The sequence below is a fragment of the Oryza glaberrima genome, chromosome 10 (genome assembly GCF_000147395.1).
Source record: "Oryza glaberrima chromosome 10, OglaRS2, whole genome shotgun sequence".
NCBI classification, from domain to species: domain Eukaryota; kingdom Viridiplantae; phylum Streptophyta; class Magnoliopsida; order Poales; family Poaceae; genus Oryza; species Oryza glaberrima.
This window is the reverse complement of record NC_068335.1, coordinates 20,704,478-20,719,639: the sequence shown is the minus strand read 5'-3', so window position 1 is coordinate 20,719,639 and position 15,162 is coordinate 20,704,478. Positions and strand designations below refer to the sequence as shown.

The following is a 15,162-nucleotide window of genomic DNA, read 5'->3' as shown; positions in this document are numbered from 1 at the left end:
TGAATTGAGTACTACTATAGATATAACCTAGTTGTACAACTCATGTATAACTAGACATATGCCACCATAGATAAATAAAAAAGAACACGTTCATATGCACTACAATCGTTTATAACCTTTAATATTTGTATGCATAGCAATTTTCTTCCAATTGCACTCATGGAGGAACATAAAGCAGGATGGGGTTTAACAGACTGACAGGTAGGTCCCACCACATGTAGTAGGGTCGAGCCAATCTGCTCCGGGCTTTTAACTATTTGCCACTTTTAGATTTGGCAAATAACTATTTACCACCCCTATCTCAATGACATGTGAGTTCACATGTGTCTATGACATGCGGGTCCAGTGGCAAAAAGTTAATTGTCACATCTAAATGTGGCAAATGGTTAAATATCTCAATCTGCTCTACCTGGAATTGGAAGGGCTAAATCGCAAAACCTCCCTGCCGCTTCGTTTCCTTTCCCCACACTTCATCCCCACTTCCACCACGCCGCCGGCGGTCGCCCGACCTCGCCGGCGATATGCCTGAAACGGTATCCCACTCTATCCTTCTCTCACTTCTCCATCTCTCTCCTCACTTCCTCCGGCACTCACCCCCTTTTGGCTTTCTCCTCTTCAGGCGGCGGAGGCCAACCTCCGCAAGCAGCTGGAGCAAACCCTCGCCGGCGAGCCATCCAGCCCGCTCCACCACTACAACCTCGTAACCTTCGCTGCCTCGTTGCACGAATCCTCGCCGTGGCTGCGGCTCTCGCTCCTCCATTGCGGGCTTATCACGCGGTAGTCGTGTGCGTGCAGGGCCTCTTCCTATGGGACCGCGCGGAGGCGGCGGCGAGGGAGGAGGGCGAGGGCGAGGAGGAGGTGAGGCGGCTCCGTGCGGCGGCGGCCGAGCGCTTCCTCGCCGCGGCCAAGCTGGACCCCAACGACGGCGTCCCCTTCCGCTTCCTCGGCCACCATTACGCGCGCGCCGGCGACGCGCAGCGAGCGGCCAAGTGCTATCAGCGGGCGGCGACGCTCAACCCTGATGATGCCGAGGCTGGGGTGGGTTGGAATGCATATGAGCGTGTGCCTCGAAGGTGTTTGTTCTTTTGCCTGTGAGGGTGTTTTGGTATGATATGCTGTTTGTGTGGTTTGGTGCAGGAGGCGGTCTGTGATTTGCTAGATTTGGAGGGCAAGGAAAGCTTGGAGATCGCTTTGTGCAAGGAGGCAGCTGGCAAGTCACCCCGGGCATTTTGGGCGTTCCGGAGGTTGGGGTACTTACAGGTATCTATCTATCCTTGGTTGGAGTTGCTTGACAGCTTGAGTATATTGTTGATTGAAGTTATCATGGCCGTAATACTTGTGATCAACTCTGGCTCCACCTAGAGGAACAATTTTGCAAAATATTAAGGCTTCATTCGATGGAATAGATCCACATGGACTGGTTTTCAATCACACCATCTCAGACACACCGAAACAAAGCCTACAGGTATTAGTTACTTTGATCCTAAGTCCCAACACTGTTGAGATAATTAAATTCTGATCCAATCTAGGGCTAGTCCAAACTTAAGTCCCCATATCCATGCCTTTCGATTTACCAAAATGCAATACCATTCATATGCCATTAATATATCCAGCGCCAGTTTCTTTCACGCCATGACCACCAGGGTATTCACCTCCCTTCACGCCCTTTAGCCTCATACTAGCAGATAGTATTGGGCATGTTCCTGTAATTTTGGATTAGTTGATAGAGAATATGTGGAAATCTATAGGACAACACGGCTAGTTTAGGCTTGATATTTCGCATCTCTGCAATACCTAGTTTTGGAGGCCTGCTTTGATAGGGAGAATAGGATCCAAATCCTTAGGATTTGTATCATCCCAAAGGAAAAAAAACACCCTGTTCTTCTTCAAAACAAACCCTAAATTAATAATGTCCATTGCCCAGCTATAATCTCCAACTTTCGCTTGCTTAGGAAAATGTAGGTTTTTCCTGGAGCAAGGAACAAGTAGACTACTCCCTCCATTCCATAATATAAGGCACAACCACTTTTCTTAGATGTTCCATAATATAAGGCATGCATGCAAGCATGCAATTAACTATGACATCTTCTCCATTAAATTATTACCTTTTTTAATCCTCCACTCTCATGTTATCTAATCCTATTGGATGCATGCATTATATTTATTAGGATGATCCAAACTACAAGATGATAATAATTATTTCTTGGTCTTTGGGTTAAGAGTGGTTGTGCCTTATATTTTGGAATGGAGGGAGTATGTGCTTTGCTTAAAGCTAAAGTTATGCGGTTAACATCTCTAGATTTTTCTTCATAGTTTTCTTGTTTATGCATGCTAAATTATGCACTGATGTATTTTCAATAAGTATTGACAATTATGGCACATTTAGGTTCATCAGAAGAAATGGTCAGAGGCTATACAGAGCCTTCAGCATGCAATACGAGGTTACCCAACATGTGCAGATTTATGGGAAGTGGGTATTTTTTCCCCTTTTTTCCTTTATTTTGTTAATGTTGGTGAAATCTAAGTCAGGCACGCTATTTGTATGTTATTAATATTCCATATTATGGTATTAGGCACTCGGTCTGGCATACCACCGTTTGGGCATGTTTACTGCAGCAGTAAAGGTGTGTTACTTTTTTTTAGCATCATTAGTGAATGCTACAGTATACTATATCGAGGCTTCTGAATATGCTTAATTCAGTTTATGCTGGCAGTCGTATGGGCGAGCTGTTGAACTGGATGGTTCCAAGGTCTTTGCATTGATAGAAAGTGGAAACATCCAGCTAATGCTTGGTTATTTTAGAAAGGTAGGAATTTTTTTTCACTTAATGGAACTATTATAATACTAGATATACACAATTTTAATCAGCACTATGTATAATTTACCATTGCAAATTCTATGCCAGCCCTTTACTGCTGCTACCGCTAATAATTTCCATGATCTTATACGTGTTGGGAAATATGCAATACCAGGGTGTTGAACAGTTCCGCTCTGCCTTGGAGATGGCTCCTCAAAATCATTCCGCGTACTTTGGTCTTGCTTCTGCATTGCTTGCTTGGGCAAGGCAGTGTGTAATGACTGGGGCCTTTGGCTGGGCAGCTAGTCTGTTGAAGGTATTTGGACACTAGTCTTGGTTTCAATCGAAACATATCCTGCTATATTGTCTCAGTGTAGTTTGTTCTAGGAAGCATGTGAAGCTGCCAAAGTTTGTACTTCTTTGACTGGAAACCTTTCCTGTGTTTGGAAACTGCATGGAGATGCTCAGGTATTCTCTATTTTACTGTTAATTAATCATTTAAATTTCAGTATCCTATAATTTTAAGCTCTTGTTTTATGTCAGCTCGCACTTGCAAGATGCTTTCCATGGGATGATGGTAATATCAAGGGGGGTATGGATGATGGTACTTTCAGGACTACTGTACTTGAGTGGAGAAATACATGTTTGTTGGCTGCAAATGGTGCAAAGTTCTCGTACCAACGAGCTTTGCATCTCACTCCCTGGGAAGCTAATATTCACAATGACACTGCTATATGTCTTGATCTCATTTATACCATTGAGGAGAATAACAGTCTAGATCCCATAACTTGGTAAGTCTTTTATTCCACATTAATAGCTTAGTAGCATGTGGCATCTGTTCTTAACAAGCGTACATGATAAAACTTTATTTCTGTGTACAACAGGGAACTGCCAGAGAAAATGTCGTTGGGTGGGTTGATACTGGAACCAGTCAATAAGGATTTTTGGGTTACATTGGGCTCGGTGTCAAGTAATCAAGCTTTAAAACAGCATTCTTTTATCAGAGCACTGCATCTTGATATGTCTCTATCTGAAGCATGGGCATACCTTGGAAAGGTAGTACTCCCCCCGGATACAAAAACATGTCGTTTTAGTCATTGACATGAATACATCTTTGGCCACTAATTTTTGTTGCAAAATATTTGACAAACCCCCCAAAATATATAATATTGTGAAATTACTTTTCGAGGTAAATCTACACAAATGATTTTCACACATGGCATATAAATATTAAAAAGAATGTTTATTTTTTTTTAAAGTTTAACTAAAAAAGAAAATCCAAAATGACATGTTTCCATAACCAGTGTTAGTACTATTTATGCGGCAGCTGACTGTTCTTCTATTAATTGAGAGGTAAGTGATAGTTCGACCTTCAGATTTACAGGCATTCAGGTGATAAGCAGTTGGCAAGACAAGCATTTGATCGAGCTCGAAGCATTGATCCTTCACTGGCCTTGCCATGGGCAGGAATGTCAGCTGAAAATTACCACCAGCCTGGGTATTTCTCCCATAGAATTTCATAGAAGATTTCATATATTGTTACAGATAATTTCTTATTAAGCTGATTATATGCTTTGGCATGATCTTCAAGGGACGGGCCAGTAAATGAATGTTTTGAAAGCTGCTTGCGGGCTGTGCAGATACTTCCTGTAAGATAGTTCATTTGTATCACACTTGTTGTCAGTATAACATTAATGATTTGATTAGTTTTTCTCCTTCAAGTTTGTTTTGATTTCATTATAATGATGTTTTTGTATTAGCTTCCAGAGTTCCAGATTGGTCTTGGAACAATTGCAGCTCGTTCCGGTGAACTTCTATCACCTCAGGTATGCTTTCAAACTGCCCCCCCCCCCCCCCCCCCCCCCCCCCCCCCCCCGCAAAAAATAACATTTTTTTTTAAAAAAAGAAGGTACTTCATGGTTGAAATAAGTCTTTTCTTTCCCGCAGTGGTGTGCTTTAGTGGCAATTATCACATGCTCTATTATCGTTATGTTCTAATTGCTGAAGCTAAATGCTACTGTTATGGTCTCAGATCACAATAGCTACATATTGCTTCATTATAATGTCTTGTATGCGAAGTGTTACTAGCTGTCTGTACATTGTCTGCAACTTTAGATTGCTTGGTTTTTTTTTGGATATTTTAGAGTACCAGACTACATGGTTGACACTTATTTCCTGTTCTTTTCCCTGTAACACATAATCCCCTTATACTTAGTCCTATTATTTAGGTATTGATGGCTGTAAGGCAAGCTGTTCAACGTGCACCTCATTACCCTGAGTCGCACAACATAAATGGCTTGGTTTCTGAAGTGCGATCAGACTTCCAATCTGCAATTGCATCGTACCGACGAGCAAAATTTGCTTTAGATATGATGCGCAACTCCAAAGCAGACTGCAGATGTCATATTGCTGATATTTCTGTGAATCTTGCCCGGTCACTATGTAAGGTAAGAGTATTATCATCCGCTTTGATGACGACAAAAAATTCCATATCAAGCAGCTGAAAGATCATGTTACTTCAAATGTTTTATGCGCAATAAGTTTGCATTTTCTGTCACATTATTTACAAATGTTTATGGAACAGTTATCCTTTAACCGTTGCTTTGACTGTAGGCTGGTCTTGCAACTGAGGCAGTGCGAGAGTGCGAAGAATTGAAAAGACAAGGTATTTTTTTATTTCATGTAGCAATGGAAGGATCTTTTTTCCTATTTTCTCCTGAATTGGCATGCATGGCAAATAAATTCCTGTTAGTTATTTTCTTATGCTATAAAACACAGGCTAACAAGTTATCTCAAATTTCTAGGATTTCTGAATGATGACGGATTGCAGATATATGCTCTTTCATTATGGAAACTTGGTCGGCATGATGAAGCTCTTTCAGTATCAAGAAACTTGGCTGAAAACTTATCGAGTATGAAGCAGGAGAGTGCAACTGCAGCTTTAGGATTCATATGCACGTTGACATACAACATCTCTGGGAAGGACTCTGCAGCTGCGGTCATTCATAAACTGCCTGGTCAACTCAATTACAGCACACAGCTGAAATTTATTATCTCTGCATTAGATGCTTTACAGCCAAACAAGCGTTTTCAGTTACCGCAGCTGAGTATGCCTCCTAGGCTTACATCTTATGAAGTCATGAGTGAAGTCCACTCAAATATTGCTCTTGGAAATGCTGTAAGTACGGTTTTCTAAAATTCTGGCATTCTATGTGAAAAATTGCTTCTTTTGGGTATTGCATAGATGCACTGATATAGATTAAAAATAATCCTTGTAGATTGCTGGGGAATCAGACAAGTTTTTAAGGGTTGATGGTGGCCTATCTTACCTGAAAAAGGTTCTACACATGTATCCCGACTGCAGTTTAGTAAGGTAATGATCTTTCATGCACTGGTAATATCTAGGTTCTAGACTTGTGGCTTCAATCGAAATGTTGTGCACTATATTTCTTTTGTTGCATGCTGTAGAAACCAACTTGGATCTCTGCTACTGTCAAGTGAAGATTGGATGGCTTCTCATAAAGCAGTAAGGGTTACTTCATTGTCCCGGGGATACACATCCGACAGGGGCTTAAGATCTCCACACCAAATTCAAGCATGTGCAGCAGTTTCTTGCTATGCTACCTGCACTTCTTACCCAAAGTTCTCCTTTCCAACATGTGAAGATCAATACCTAAGCGGATACAATGCAATATGCCGCCTGCAAAGGTACATCTTCTCTTACTATATTTACCATGTATCTAATATTCCTGTGTGTGACTTGACTTTAAGCTTGCGGTTTGACTGTAACAATCTTACACATATTTGCCAAAGAACAATTTATCCAACTAAACAAGCTCTTATGCTTATTCCCACGGGAGATGTAACCATTCATGCTTTATGTTTCTAAACCTTCCATTAATAAATAAAATGGCATGAGTCTTAAAAAAAAAACTAAGTGTGTGACTTTCTTTGCAGGTGGGTTCATCTAGAACCGTGGAACCAAGATGCACGTCGCCTCCTTGTACTTACCCTTTACCAAAAAGCACGTGAAGAAAAGTATCCGAAACATATCTGCACCATTTTGAAGAGGCTGATTTTGCAAGTTCTCTCCAGTGGTAGCAATTCACAAGACAATAAGGTGGTTCAGTATGGGAACTACTTGCTACTTCTTGTGGCTTCAGAGGTTAGTTTGCAATCTGGTGACCATGGCAACTGTATTGCTCAAGCTACTGAAGCTCTTGGAGTAACTTCTTCGTGCGTGGATTCTTTCTTTGCACACTTGCAACTGTGTCGGGCCTATGTGATACAAGGCAATCTTTTGAACTCTAGGAGTGAGTACATGAAATGCCTGCAAAACCGTACAGATACTGAAATTGGCTGGGTAGTACTTAAGCAACTTGCATCTATATGTTCACTGGAGGGTACCCCTGATGAAATAGAGATACATCTAAGAGGATGCGTTGAAAGGAAAGGTAGCAATGCATCCAAATGGACGTCTCTTTTTTATCTAGCATGCGCTCAGTGTTCAGTATGGAATGAGGACTTTGCAAGTGCTGAGAAAGCTATTGCTCAGGCATGTGCTGAAGGGGATCCTGACAGCTGTGTCTTATTTCTCAACGGTAATTGGCATGTTACTTATTTACTATAATGAAACTAAATTGGAATGTTTTATTGTTATTTTTCTTAGTAGTTTTCTCTACACTAGCCCGGAATAAATTCTAACTAACATTCTTGATGTTTATTTTTGACAATGTGCTGACTGAAACATCACCCTTGTAGGCGCAATTTGTATGGACATTGCTTGGAGGTTCGCGGCCCCTCAATTTATAGCCCGTGCAGCTTCCAGCCTCAGAAAGGCACAGCAGAAATCACTTGCTTCTTTACCTATTGTGTCCCTCTTACTGGCCCAAGCAGAAGGCAGCCTTGGCTCCAAAGCCAAGTGGGAGAAAAACCTTCGTCTAGAGTGGTTCTCATGGCCCCCAGGTCTGAGCATGCTTCATACAAAGCACATTGTTCTTGAAATTTCACCATTTAATTTACCTTTTTCCGATTCGTCGTGCAGAATTGAGGCCTGCCGAGCTCTATTTCCAGATGCATCTTCTGGCGACGCAGTCAAATGCAGCAACTTCCCAGCAGAACCAGCTAGTGGAAACCATGCAAACCCCGGAGAAGTGGCTTCTCAGGGCGATACACCTGAACCCGTCGTGCTCTAGGTACTGGACGGCTCTGATGCAACTCGTCTACGTGTAATAACCCTTAGAAATTGGAAGCACTGATCTTTGCAAGTTACGACCACCCTCGTATTGTGGTGTAACCAACCACAATGTAGCGCATTTCTTGACTCAGCTGAAGCATACGGATTGGCTGTATGAACTGCCGACCTGTTTGTGATAAGTTAAAAACCTGCATATGCTTGCTTACCGTGTTGAGGGTTGAGACGTGAGATGTTTCTGGAAGTACCTTTTCCCTGGTAGATTGCAGGCATATTGTCTTGTTGTGAACTCTTCTCACAACCCCCCCCCCCCCCCCCCCCCCCCCCCCCCTCCAGAACTGGTCTGTAGTTTGTGTTGTAAACCGATTGGTGACCTTTCCATTAGCAGCAAGCAAGTCGTAACTAATCAAAAAAAAAGGTAAGGAAGGTGAGGCCTAAGCCTGTCTATCGGTGAACCCAAAAGCACCCAACTCAGCAGCCTAATGGAGATTCTCAAACAAGTGTCTAGAACCTTGTTCTCCTACCCATCCTCAGCACGTAGCGTTTTAACCACCTTTTCCTGTCAGATTTTTTTTTCCGTTGATTTTGTGCCCATCTGGTTGTAGTTTGACAACAAACACAGCCAAGGACGCCACCACATCACGGCGGCGTCGCGCCGGGAGCCGAGCTGCCACCTCCTCCACGCTCGTAAAAATAACCCAAAGCGCGACGCCGCCCAGCGACACGCGGCGGCGCGCGGCGCGCGACGCGCCCAGAGCGCGCCACGCCGCGCGGCACCTGTCGCCTTAAACCTCGCACTTGTTGTCCTTGCGCCTCATCACGGTCACTTTACTCCCGCTCCAACCAAGCCAAACCAACGCGACGTCGCAGCCAGAGCGCGAAGGAATCCGCACCGACGCCGCCACCGCTTTGATCACTCTCGTCGCGGGCGCGGCCATGTCAGGCGGCGTAGGGCCGACGTGCGGGGGCGGCATCACGCTGCCGTCGACGGGCGCGCCGCTCCCCCCGCTGCACCCGACGCCGACGTCGCCGACGGCGCGGCCGCACCACCACTACTACCTCTTCTCCATCAAGCAGCTCAACTCGTTCGGCGCCGCGGCCGTGCTCGCCTTCTCCACCACCGTGCCGCTCTCCGACATCGCCTTCGCCCTCCTCGTCATCCCTTACCTCGTCGTCCTCTCCGTCCTCGCCTTCCCGCAGAGGCCCGGCAAGCCCAACCCGGGCGCGCCGGTCTTCCTCGGCCGCGGCCGCTTCCTCCTCAGGGCCCACGACGCGCTCGGCTTCCTCGTCGGCGCCGCGCTCCCGGCGCTCTACATCCTCGACGGCCTCCGCTCGGGTGACACGGCGGGCGTCGCCGCGGCGTCCCCGCACGCGTTCCTCCTCGCCGCGCAGATCTTCACCGAGGGCCTCGCCGCGGCGTGGCCCGGGAGGTTCTCCCTCCCCGTGCGTGCCGCCGTGGTGGTGATGTACAGCGCGCGGAGGATGTTCGCGGCGTCGGAGTGGCTCCGCCAGGAGATGGAGAAGCGGGACCAGTTCGGTGGCGGCGTCGGCGGCGCGCCCGCCGTGGCGCGCCGCAGGGTGGTGGCGGGGAGGGTGCTGGCGGTGGCGAACCTCGCCTACTGGGGGATCAACCTCTTCGCCTTCCTGCTGCCGTTCTACCTGCCCAAGGCGCTCAACAGGTACTACTGCGGCAGCGACAGCAAGGAGGACGACGCCACCGCCGCCGCCGGCGCCATTGACGCCGACGACGCCAAGAAGAAGGATTCCTAGAGTGTGTTTGATCGTTCGTCGCTGCTTTCTCACTAGCGTTTGTGCAGTTTGGTGTATTAGCTCTTCTTCTTAATTTTTTTTCTTTTGAAAAATTCACGCATGTATTAGTTCCCTTTTTTTTTCGGAAAATTCACGCATGTATTAGCTCAACTTGCGTTTCGTTTGGTGAAGACAAACTTTTGAGTTTGAGGGTGTTCGGTGTAAAGAGATTTTTCTTTAAAAACAGTAAATTTTATAGAACCATATATCCTTTAACCACTATCACAAAACTTAAACAAAATATTTAAGCGTTTATTAGAAAACTACAGATTTAATATATTTAAGACAGAAACTACTGATTTTGGAGGAGAATTGTGCAGAGTTCAATTCTCTGTTTTACCGTTATGTTGGAGATGTAGTTTTGTGATTAAAATTGTCACTAAACTTACCATTTTGTGATAAATTTGCTGCTTAGTTTTATGATAAATTCGATGCTAAATTTGTACGTCTGGTCTTAATAAATACTAGTACTAGTATATAGTTTTGCAATAGTTTGTTGAGTTTTACTGAGCTAAATTGTGCATGAAATCCTTGGGCCTTATTTGAATGGGCCTTAGTTCTGGCCCATCAACTTGTATAGGCCCGGAAGACTGAACTAGAAGTCCGACCCATTCACGTAGATGGGCCGGAATCCAGGCCCATACAAACGAGGCATGCTCTGTTTGCTCTTAGATACGGCCCATATATGCAGAATCGTTTCTCCTCTCCGCGAGTCCGACACGGCGACACAATGAGTGACGCCATGACGGCGACAACAGGATTAGCGAGCTCCACAAGCGAAGAGAGTCAAGAAACTACTATCCCTTTGCGTGGATCTTTTGCAGGGGATGTTGGAAGAAGAAGAGGAAGTGGTTGCGCCGACGACGAGGTGAGCGGGTTGACGGAGGAGGAGGCCGCGCGCTCCGGCTTCGGGTGTCGTTGTCCCTGCTCGCCAGGTGCTCGGTACAATGCCCCACTGCGCTTTGTTTCTTCAGAATATTAGTAGAACCCTTTGAAAGAAGGTAGAACTTAGTACCTTACTCTCTTCGGAATGTTTGTTTTCCTATGTTCTTAGGGTGCATGGCATCATTTGTGATGCTGTTAGAAATGTTCAAAACACTTAAATCACCAATTGGCATTGGCACACTTGGAATTAACTTGGAAGTGATTTGTTCATGCATATTGATATCAGCGTCTCCATCGCCTGCAGTTGCTCCTCCAGACTGCAGCTAGCGTGACGAGAAACATCATCTTGAGACGATATCAGAAGGTTTTCTCTACAAGCTTCCCTTCGATCGTGTAGCCAGCATCTGTAGGCTATAGCTCGTTAGCTGTAAAACTTGTGCTAGCTCGTTTATTGGTTCTTTCATTTGTTCCCTGTTAGTCAGTTTCTCCTCCCCCAGTTTTTTAGCTTGTTCTCTTCTGTTTTCCAGTCGAGTGCATGAATGCGATTTGCTCGGTCGTGCACATGTCGAGCTTGACGTGCGCTTAGTCCGCACGGAGCGCGTCGCGCGGCTTGATCCCGGTTTGATCCCACGTTTTTACTTTCTGTACTGAATAAAAGGAAGAAAAAAACAGAGAAAATGCTGGAACGTTTCTACGCAGCGCCAAAACACACCTGAGTTCATTGTGTTCTTGTGTTCATTCTCTCTCTCGTTCTCTGCTCGAGTGACTGTGGTTGCAGGTTGTCGCTGACATTGCTGAGCAGAAAAACCAGCACCCATCGGCTTACCTGTCTGCTCTGCTGTCTCAGCCTCCCAGATTATCTGTCCTTATCTTACCAAATAAATTCTTCTGCGAATTTTTGAAGAAAAATCAAACTTTTAGTACTTTGGAAGAGTAGTAAACTAGATTGCTTTGGCCACATCACATGCTATCACTGTCAGAGCCATACCTTAGCAACAGCATTTAGCCTGTATATGTATATATCATCGGAGTAATCTATGCCGAACTTTACTCAGGTTGCAAACACCATATCCCAGAGCTCGACGCCACCCATGTGGTTTTTCAACTTCAACCGAAATGGCCCCTCTGGCTTCTCCGGCGCCTCCACCGCCGAGGAGGTCACCGCCGGTGTCGACGCCCGGGGCTTGGTCGCCGTCGTCACAGGTACAATCATTCAACCAATGCTGCTGCCATGCCATTTAAGCTCGCAACAACGTTGGTCAGAGAGATTCAGAGTGAACTTGACGACCTGGCTGCAGGCGCGTCGAGCGGCATCGGGCTGGAGACGGCGCGCGTGTTGGCGCTGCGCGGCGTGCGCGTCGTCATGGCCGTGCGCAACGTCGCCGCCGGGCACAAGGCCCGCGAGGCGATCCGGGCGGAGATCCCCGGCGCCATAGTCCATGTGCTGGAGATGGACCTCAGCTCCATGGATTCAGTGAGGAGGTTTGCATCCGAGTTTGACTCTCTGAACCTACCTCTCAACGTACTCATGTAAGAACAGGAACACGGGTCAACTCGAACATCAGATTTAACCTGTGCTATACTGATTCAAACTTCCTTTTATGACAGCAATAACGCTGGAATCCTGTCCAAGGACTGCATACGCTCCATTGACGGCCTAGAATTGCATTTTGCAACTAATCACATTGGTATGCGAAATTGCATATAGCATTCCTCGTGCATCTCGATATTGCTTAGTTGTGGATCGATTACTTCTACGACTTGAATGGCAGGCCATTTTCTTCTAATAAATCTTTTACTGGAGAACATGAAGAGCACAAGTAGGACAACTAGTGTCGAAGGAAGGATCATAAATGTGTCGTCTTCGGGGCACATCTTGACCTATCCTGAAGGGATATGTTTCGATAATGTAAAGGATCTTTCGAGGTAATTAATAAATCCTGAGACTCCAAAAATTAGGACTAGCTAGTTAGGCCATTTTTGCATTTCAAGGAGCATAGATATGATGTCGATTCTAACAAACTCTGTTTTACATTACGGACGCAAGGAGGTAATTTCCTGTCATCCGTTAGAGAATTGGATGACCAAAATTATTCTTCTTTTACATTTAAGAATTAATACATTCAGGAGGGCCATCTCGGGCTCTCGGCCATCTATTAGAACTTTAGCTTTTGTCATTCTAATGTTAACATGAGGAATTAAGGAGCCTCCAATTAGTAAAGATAAATATATTTATTGTGCACTTGATTCATCTTACCAGATTCTCCACTTATATGGCTTACGGCCAGTCCAAGCTTGCCAACATTTTGCACTCTACCGAGCTTGCACGAATTCTGAAGGTAGTGTTCTTATTTGCTAAGCATGCCTATGAGTAAATTTTGTATGTTATCTCTGTTCGCATATGATTATAGCCAAATCTATGAATCATAAGTTGGAAACCGTTAAGTATGAATAGGGAGATGGTGTGAACATTTCAGCAAATGCGATCCATCCCGGTTTTGTTGGAACCAACCTGTTCAAGAATTGGACTATGGCTAATGGTAATCCCTAGACCTTTCAATGCAAAATTGTTGAAGATATTTTTTGGAACAAATTAGTAGTTCTTGAAGAAGCATACTCTTCAAAATATTAATTTGGGATGATTCCCAAACATTTTGATCCTTGCTGTCTGGCGTGGAAAGGTTGCATTTCCTAAACACATGATGTTATTTGTGAATACATCTCCTTTTATACCATTATATCATTTTCAATTGTTCTTCTCCATTGCAGCTGTAGTGAACACCATTGGAAGAATCGTATGTAAAACTGTTGAACAGGTGACATTTTTTTTTTTAAAAAAAAGAAAAATCGTCTTTTATGTTGTTACGTTGTAGTGTGGAACATCTAGGCGACTCTAACCTCGTGATATTATTTTTTAGGGTGCTGCAACGACATGTTATGTGGCATTACATCCTCAAGTGATTGGAATAAGTGGGAAGTACTTCAGCAACTGCAATTTAGAGACCCCAAGCTCACAGGCTTCAAATGCAGAGTTGGCCAAGAAACTATGGGAATTTAGCTCCAACATTGTGTCGGCTGCCAAACTGTAGTTTGAGTTATGCATATATGCATGCGCTACATTTTATTTCGTGTAAGCCGAACACAAAATTTTCATAGAAAGTCTACAAATAAAGAGTGTAGTTCCTCCCAAGAATCTTCTCTGTTATACTCCATTAAAAAAAAATTGTCCGTTTTGACATTGAGTTGCCGAACTTCGCATAAAAGTTGCACTTTACCAATAATCCTATATACTTATATAGTTCATCCCACTAAATGTAGTTATTACTATTTCTCTCTTCTCTCATTAAGCCACGTCACCCTAATTATTTGTAGCCTTTAGATGATAGATCTATGGTTCAAATTGTCTTTTCTTTCTTCTCTCATAACACCATACAATCTCAATTATTTATGGGCTCAATTTATAAGCATCAATTTGTTTTGAGTTTTAATAATCATATTACATCATATTTGTTCATACTATATAACTTAATTTCCCGCAGCAACGCCATGGGGTATTCATCTAGTATCTTATATATCATCTATTCTGGGTCAAAACAGATGAGTATTCGCGATGGAGGGAGTATATTGCCTTGTTGGCGTGGAGATCCATCCCACCTCTCCACGTACTCCATCCGTCCTAAAATATAACATATTCTGATTGGATGGAACACATTTTAGGGGGTGTTTAGATTCAAGGGTGTAAAGTTTTGACGTGTCACATCGGGTATTATATAGGATGTCGCATGGGGTGTTTGGGTACTAATAAAAACACTAATTACAGTATCCGTCAGTAAACCACGAGATGAATTTATTAAGCCTAATTAATTCGTCATTAGCACATATTTACTGTAGCATCATATTGTCAAATCATGGAGCAATTAGGCTTAAAAGATTCGTCTCACAAAGTAGTCGTAATCTGTGCAATTAGTTATTTTTTAGCCTATATTTAATTCTTTATGTAAATGTTCAAACGTTTGATGTGATATGGTGTAAAATTTTGGGGTGGGATCTAAACAAACCCTTAGTGTTCAAATTCGTAATACTAGAATGTGGTATTGTCTAGATTTATAGTACTATGTCTCATCCTATCAAAATACCTTTTATTTTAGGATAGATGAAGGAAGTCCGATCACTTTATAGGCCGACATTTGAGGCTCTTATACTGAGGTCAAACAAGTAGATGGGCAGGGATCTCATTTTGGCCCAACCAAACGAGTAGCCCCATCATTTGAAATAAGTCAAACGAAATATTTATAAAAAAATAATTTATAAATAAATTTTTTATATATGTGTTCTAAACTATCTTAAGAAAAAACTGAAAAAATAAACTATGTTAAAAAAACCCCCTAAATTAACCTTAAATTTAAGGTCGAAAATTCAAATTTTAATTGATAAGCATAACCATAATCGAAAAGATGAGAGGCTTATTTGGTTTGG

The 15,162-nt window shown here is 43.8% G+C and overlaps 3 protein-coding genes across 14 annotated transcripts; all 3 read left to right on the top strand.

The window, feature by feature from the left end:
* The first annotated feature begins 429 nt into the window (after positions 1-429).
* LOC127753080 (tetratricopeptide repeat protein SKI3) lies at positions 430-8,198 on the top strand. 3 transcript variants are annotated; one of them, XM_052278537.1, is made up of 22 exons: positions 430-533; positions 620-700; positions 796-1,038; positions 1,138-1,260; positions 2,387-2,470; positions 2,574-2,624; positions 2,715-2,807; positions 2,974-3,114; positions 3,186-3,266; positions 3,342-3,589; positions 3,683-3,854; positions 4,175-4,296; positions 4,390-4,447; positions 4,559-4,624; positions 5,027-5,245; positions 5,412-5,463; positions 5,603-5,976; positions 6,077-6,171; positions 6,267-6,506; positions 6,756-7,399; positions 7,560-7,763; positions 7,843-8,198. In XM_052278537.1, exons 1-22 carry the CDS (start codon positions 522-524, stop codon positions 8,028-8,030), a joined length of 3,591 nt encoding a protein of 1,196 aa, XP_052134497.1. In that variant the 5' UTR covers positions 430-521; the 3' UTR covers positions 8,031-8,198. The 3 variants fall into 3 exon arrangements, with proteins under 3 accessions (XP_052134497.1, XP_052134499.1, XP_052134498.1); XM_052278539.1 differs by lacking the exons at positions 430-533; positions 620-700; positions 796-1,038 and adding an exon at positions 1,363-1,465 and having other exon boundaries at positions 1,161-1,260; XM_052278538.1 differs by lacking the exons at positions 430-533; positions 620-700; positions 796-1,038; positions 1,138-1,260 and having other exon boundaries at positions 2,421-2,470; positions 2,702-2,807.
* A 730-nt stretch (positions 8,199-8,928) lies between these two features.
* LOC127753087 (uncharacterized) lies at positions 8,929-9,954 on the top strand. Its single transcript, XM_052278550.1, has one exon. The coding sequence runs from the start codon at positions 8,929-8,931 to the stop codon at positions 9,760-9,762; it is 834 nt and encodes a 277-aa protein (XP_052134510.1). The 3' UTR covers positions 9,763-9,954.
* Positions 9,955-10,545: 591 nt separating this feature from the next.
* Positions 10,546-13,928, top strand: LOC127752438 (short-chain dehydrogenase TIC 32, chloroplastic-like). Of its 10 annotated transcripts, none has more exons than XM_052277786.1 (10): positions 10,560-10,736; positions 10,991-11,050; positions 11,742-11,889; positions 11,985-12,216; positions 12,295-12,374; positions 12,459-12,612; positions 12,947-13,025; positions 13,142-13,226; positions 13,456-13,502; positions 13,605-13,928. In XM_052277786.1, exons 3-10 carry the CDS (start codon positions 11,778-11,780, stop codon positions 13,773-13,775), a joined length of 960 nt encoding a protein of 319 aa, XP_052133746.1. In that variant the 5' UTR covers positions 10,560-10,736; positions 10,991-11,050; positions 11,742-11,777; the 3' UTR covers positions 13,776-13,928. The 10 variants fall into 10 exon arrangements, with proteins under 10 accessions (XP_052133751.1, XP_052133746.1, XP_052133745.1 ...); XM_052277785.1 differs by having other exon boundaries at positions 10,973-11,050; XM_052277783.1 differs by having other exon boundaries at positions 10,560-10,743.
* The last annotated feature ends 1,234 nt before the right edge of the window (positions 13,929-15,162 follow it).

Bases quoted from the DNA above. Each gene is read 5' to 3' on its own strand.
- LOC127753080 (XM_052278537.1), top strand. The intron at 2,625-2,714 runs GTGTGTTACTTT...TTATGCTGGCAG, and splicing joins TGTTTACTGCAGCAGTAAAG to TCGTATGGGCGAGCTGTTGA. The intron at 3,855-4,174 runs GTAGTACTCCCC...TTCGACCTTCAG, and splicing joins CATGGGCATACCTTGGAAAG to ATTTACAGGCATTCAGGTGA.
- LOC127753087 (XM_052278550.1), top strand. From the start codon at position 8,929: ATGTCAGGCGGCGTAGGGCCGACGTGCGGGGGCGGCATCACGCTGCCG.
- LOC127752438 (XM_052277789.1), top strand. From the start codon at position 11,778: ATGTGGTTTTTCAACTTCAACCGAAATGGCCCCTCTGGCTTCTCCGGC. The intron at 12,375-12,458 runs GTATGCGAAATT...CTTGAATGGCAG, and splicing joins TTTTGCAACTAATCACATTG to GCCATTTTCTTCTAATAAAT. The intron at 13,503-13,604 runs GTGACATTTTTT...ATTATTTTTTAG, and splicing joins TATGTAAAACTGTTGAACAG to GGTGCTGCAACGACATGTTA.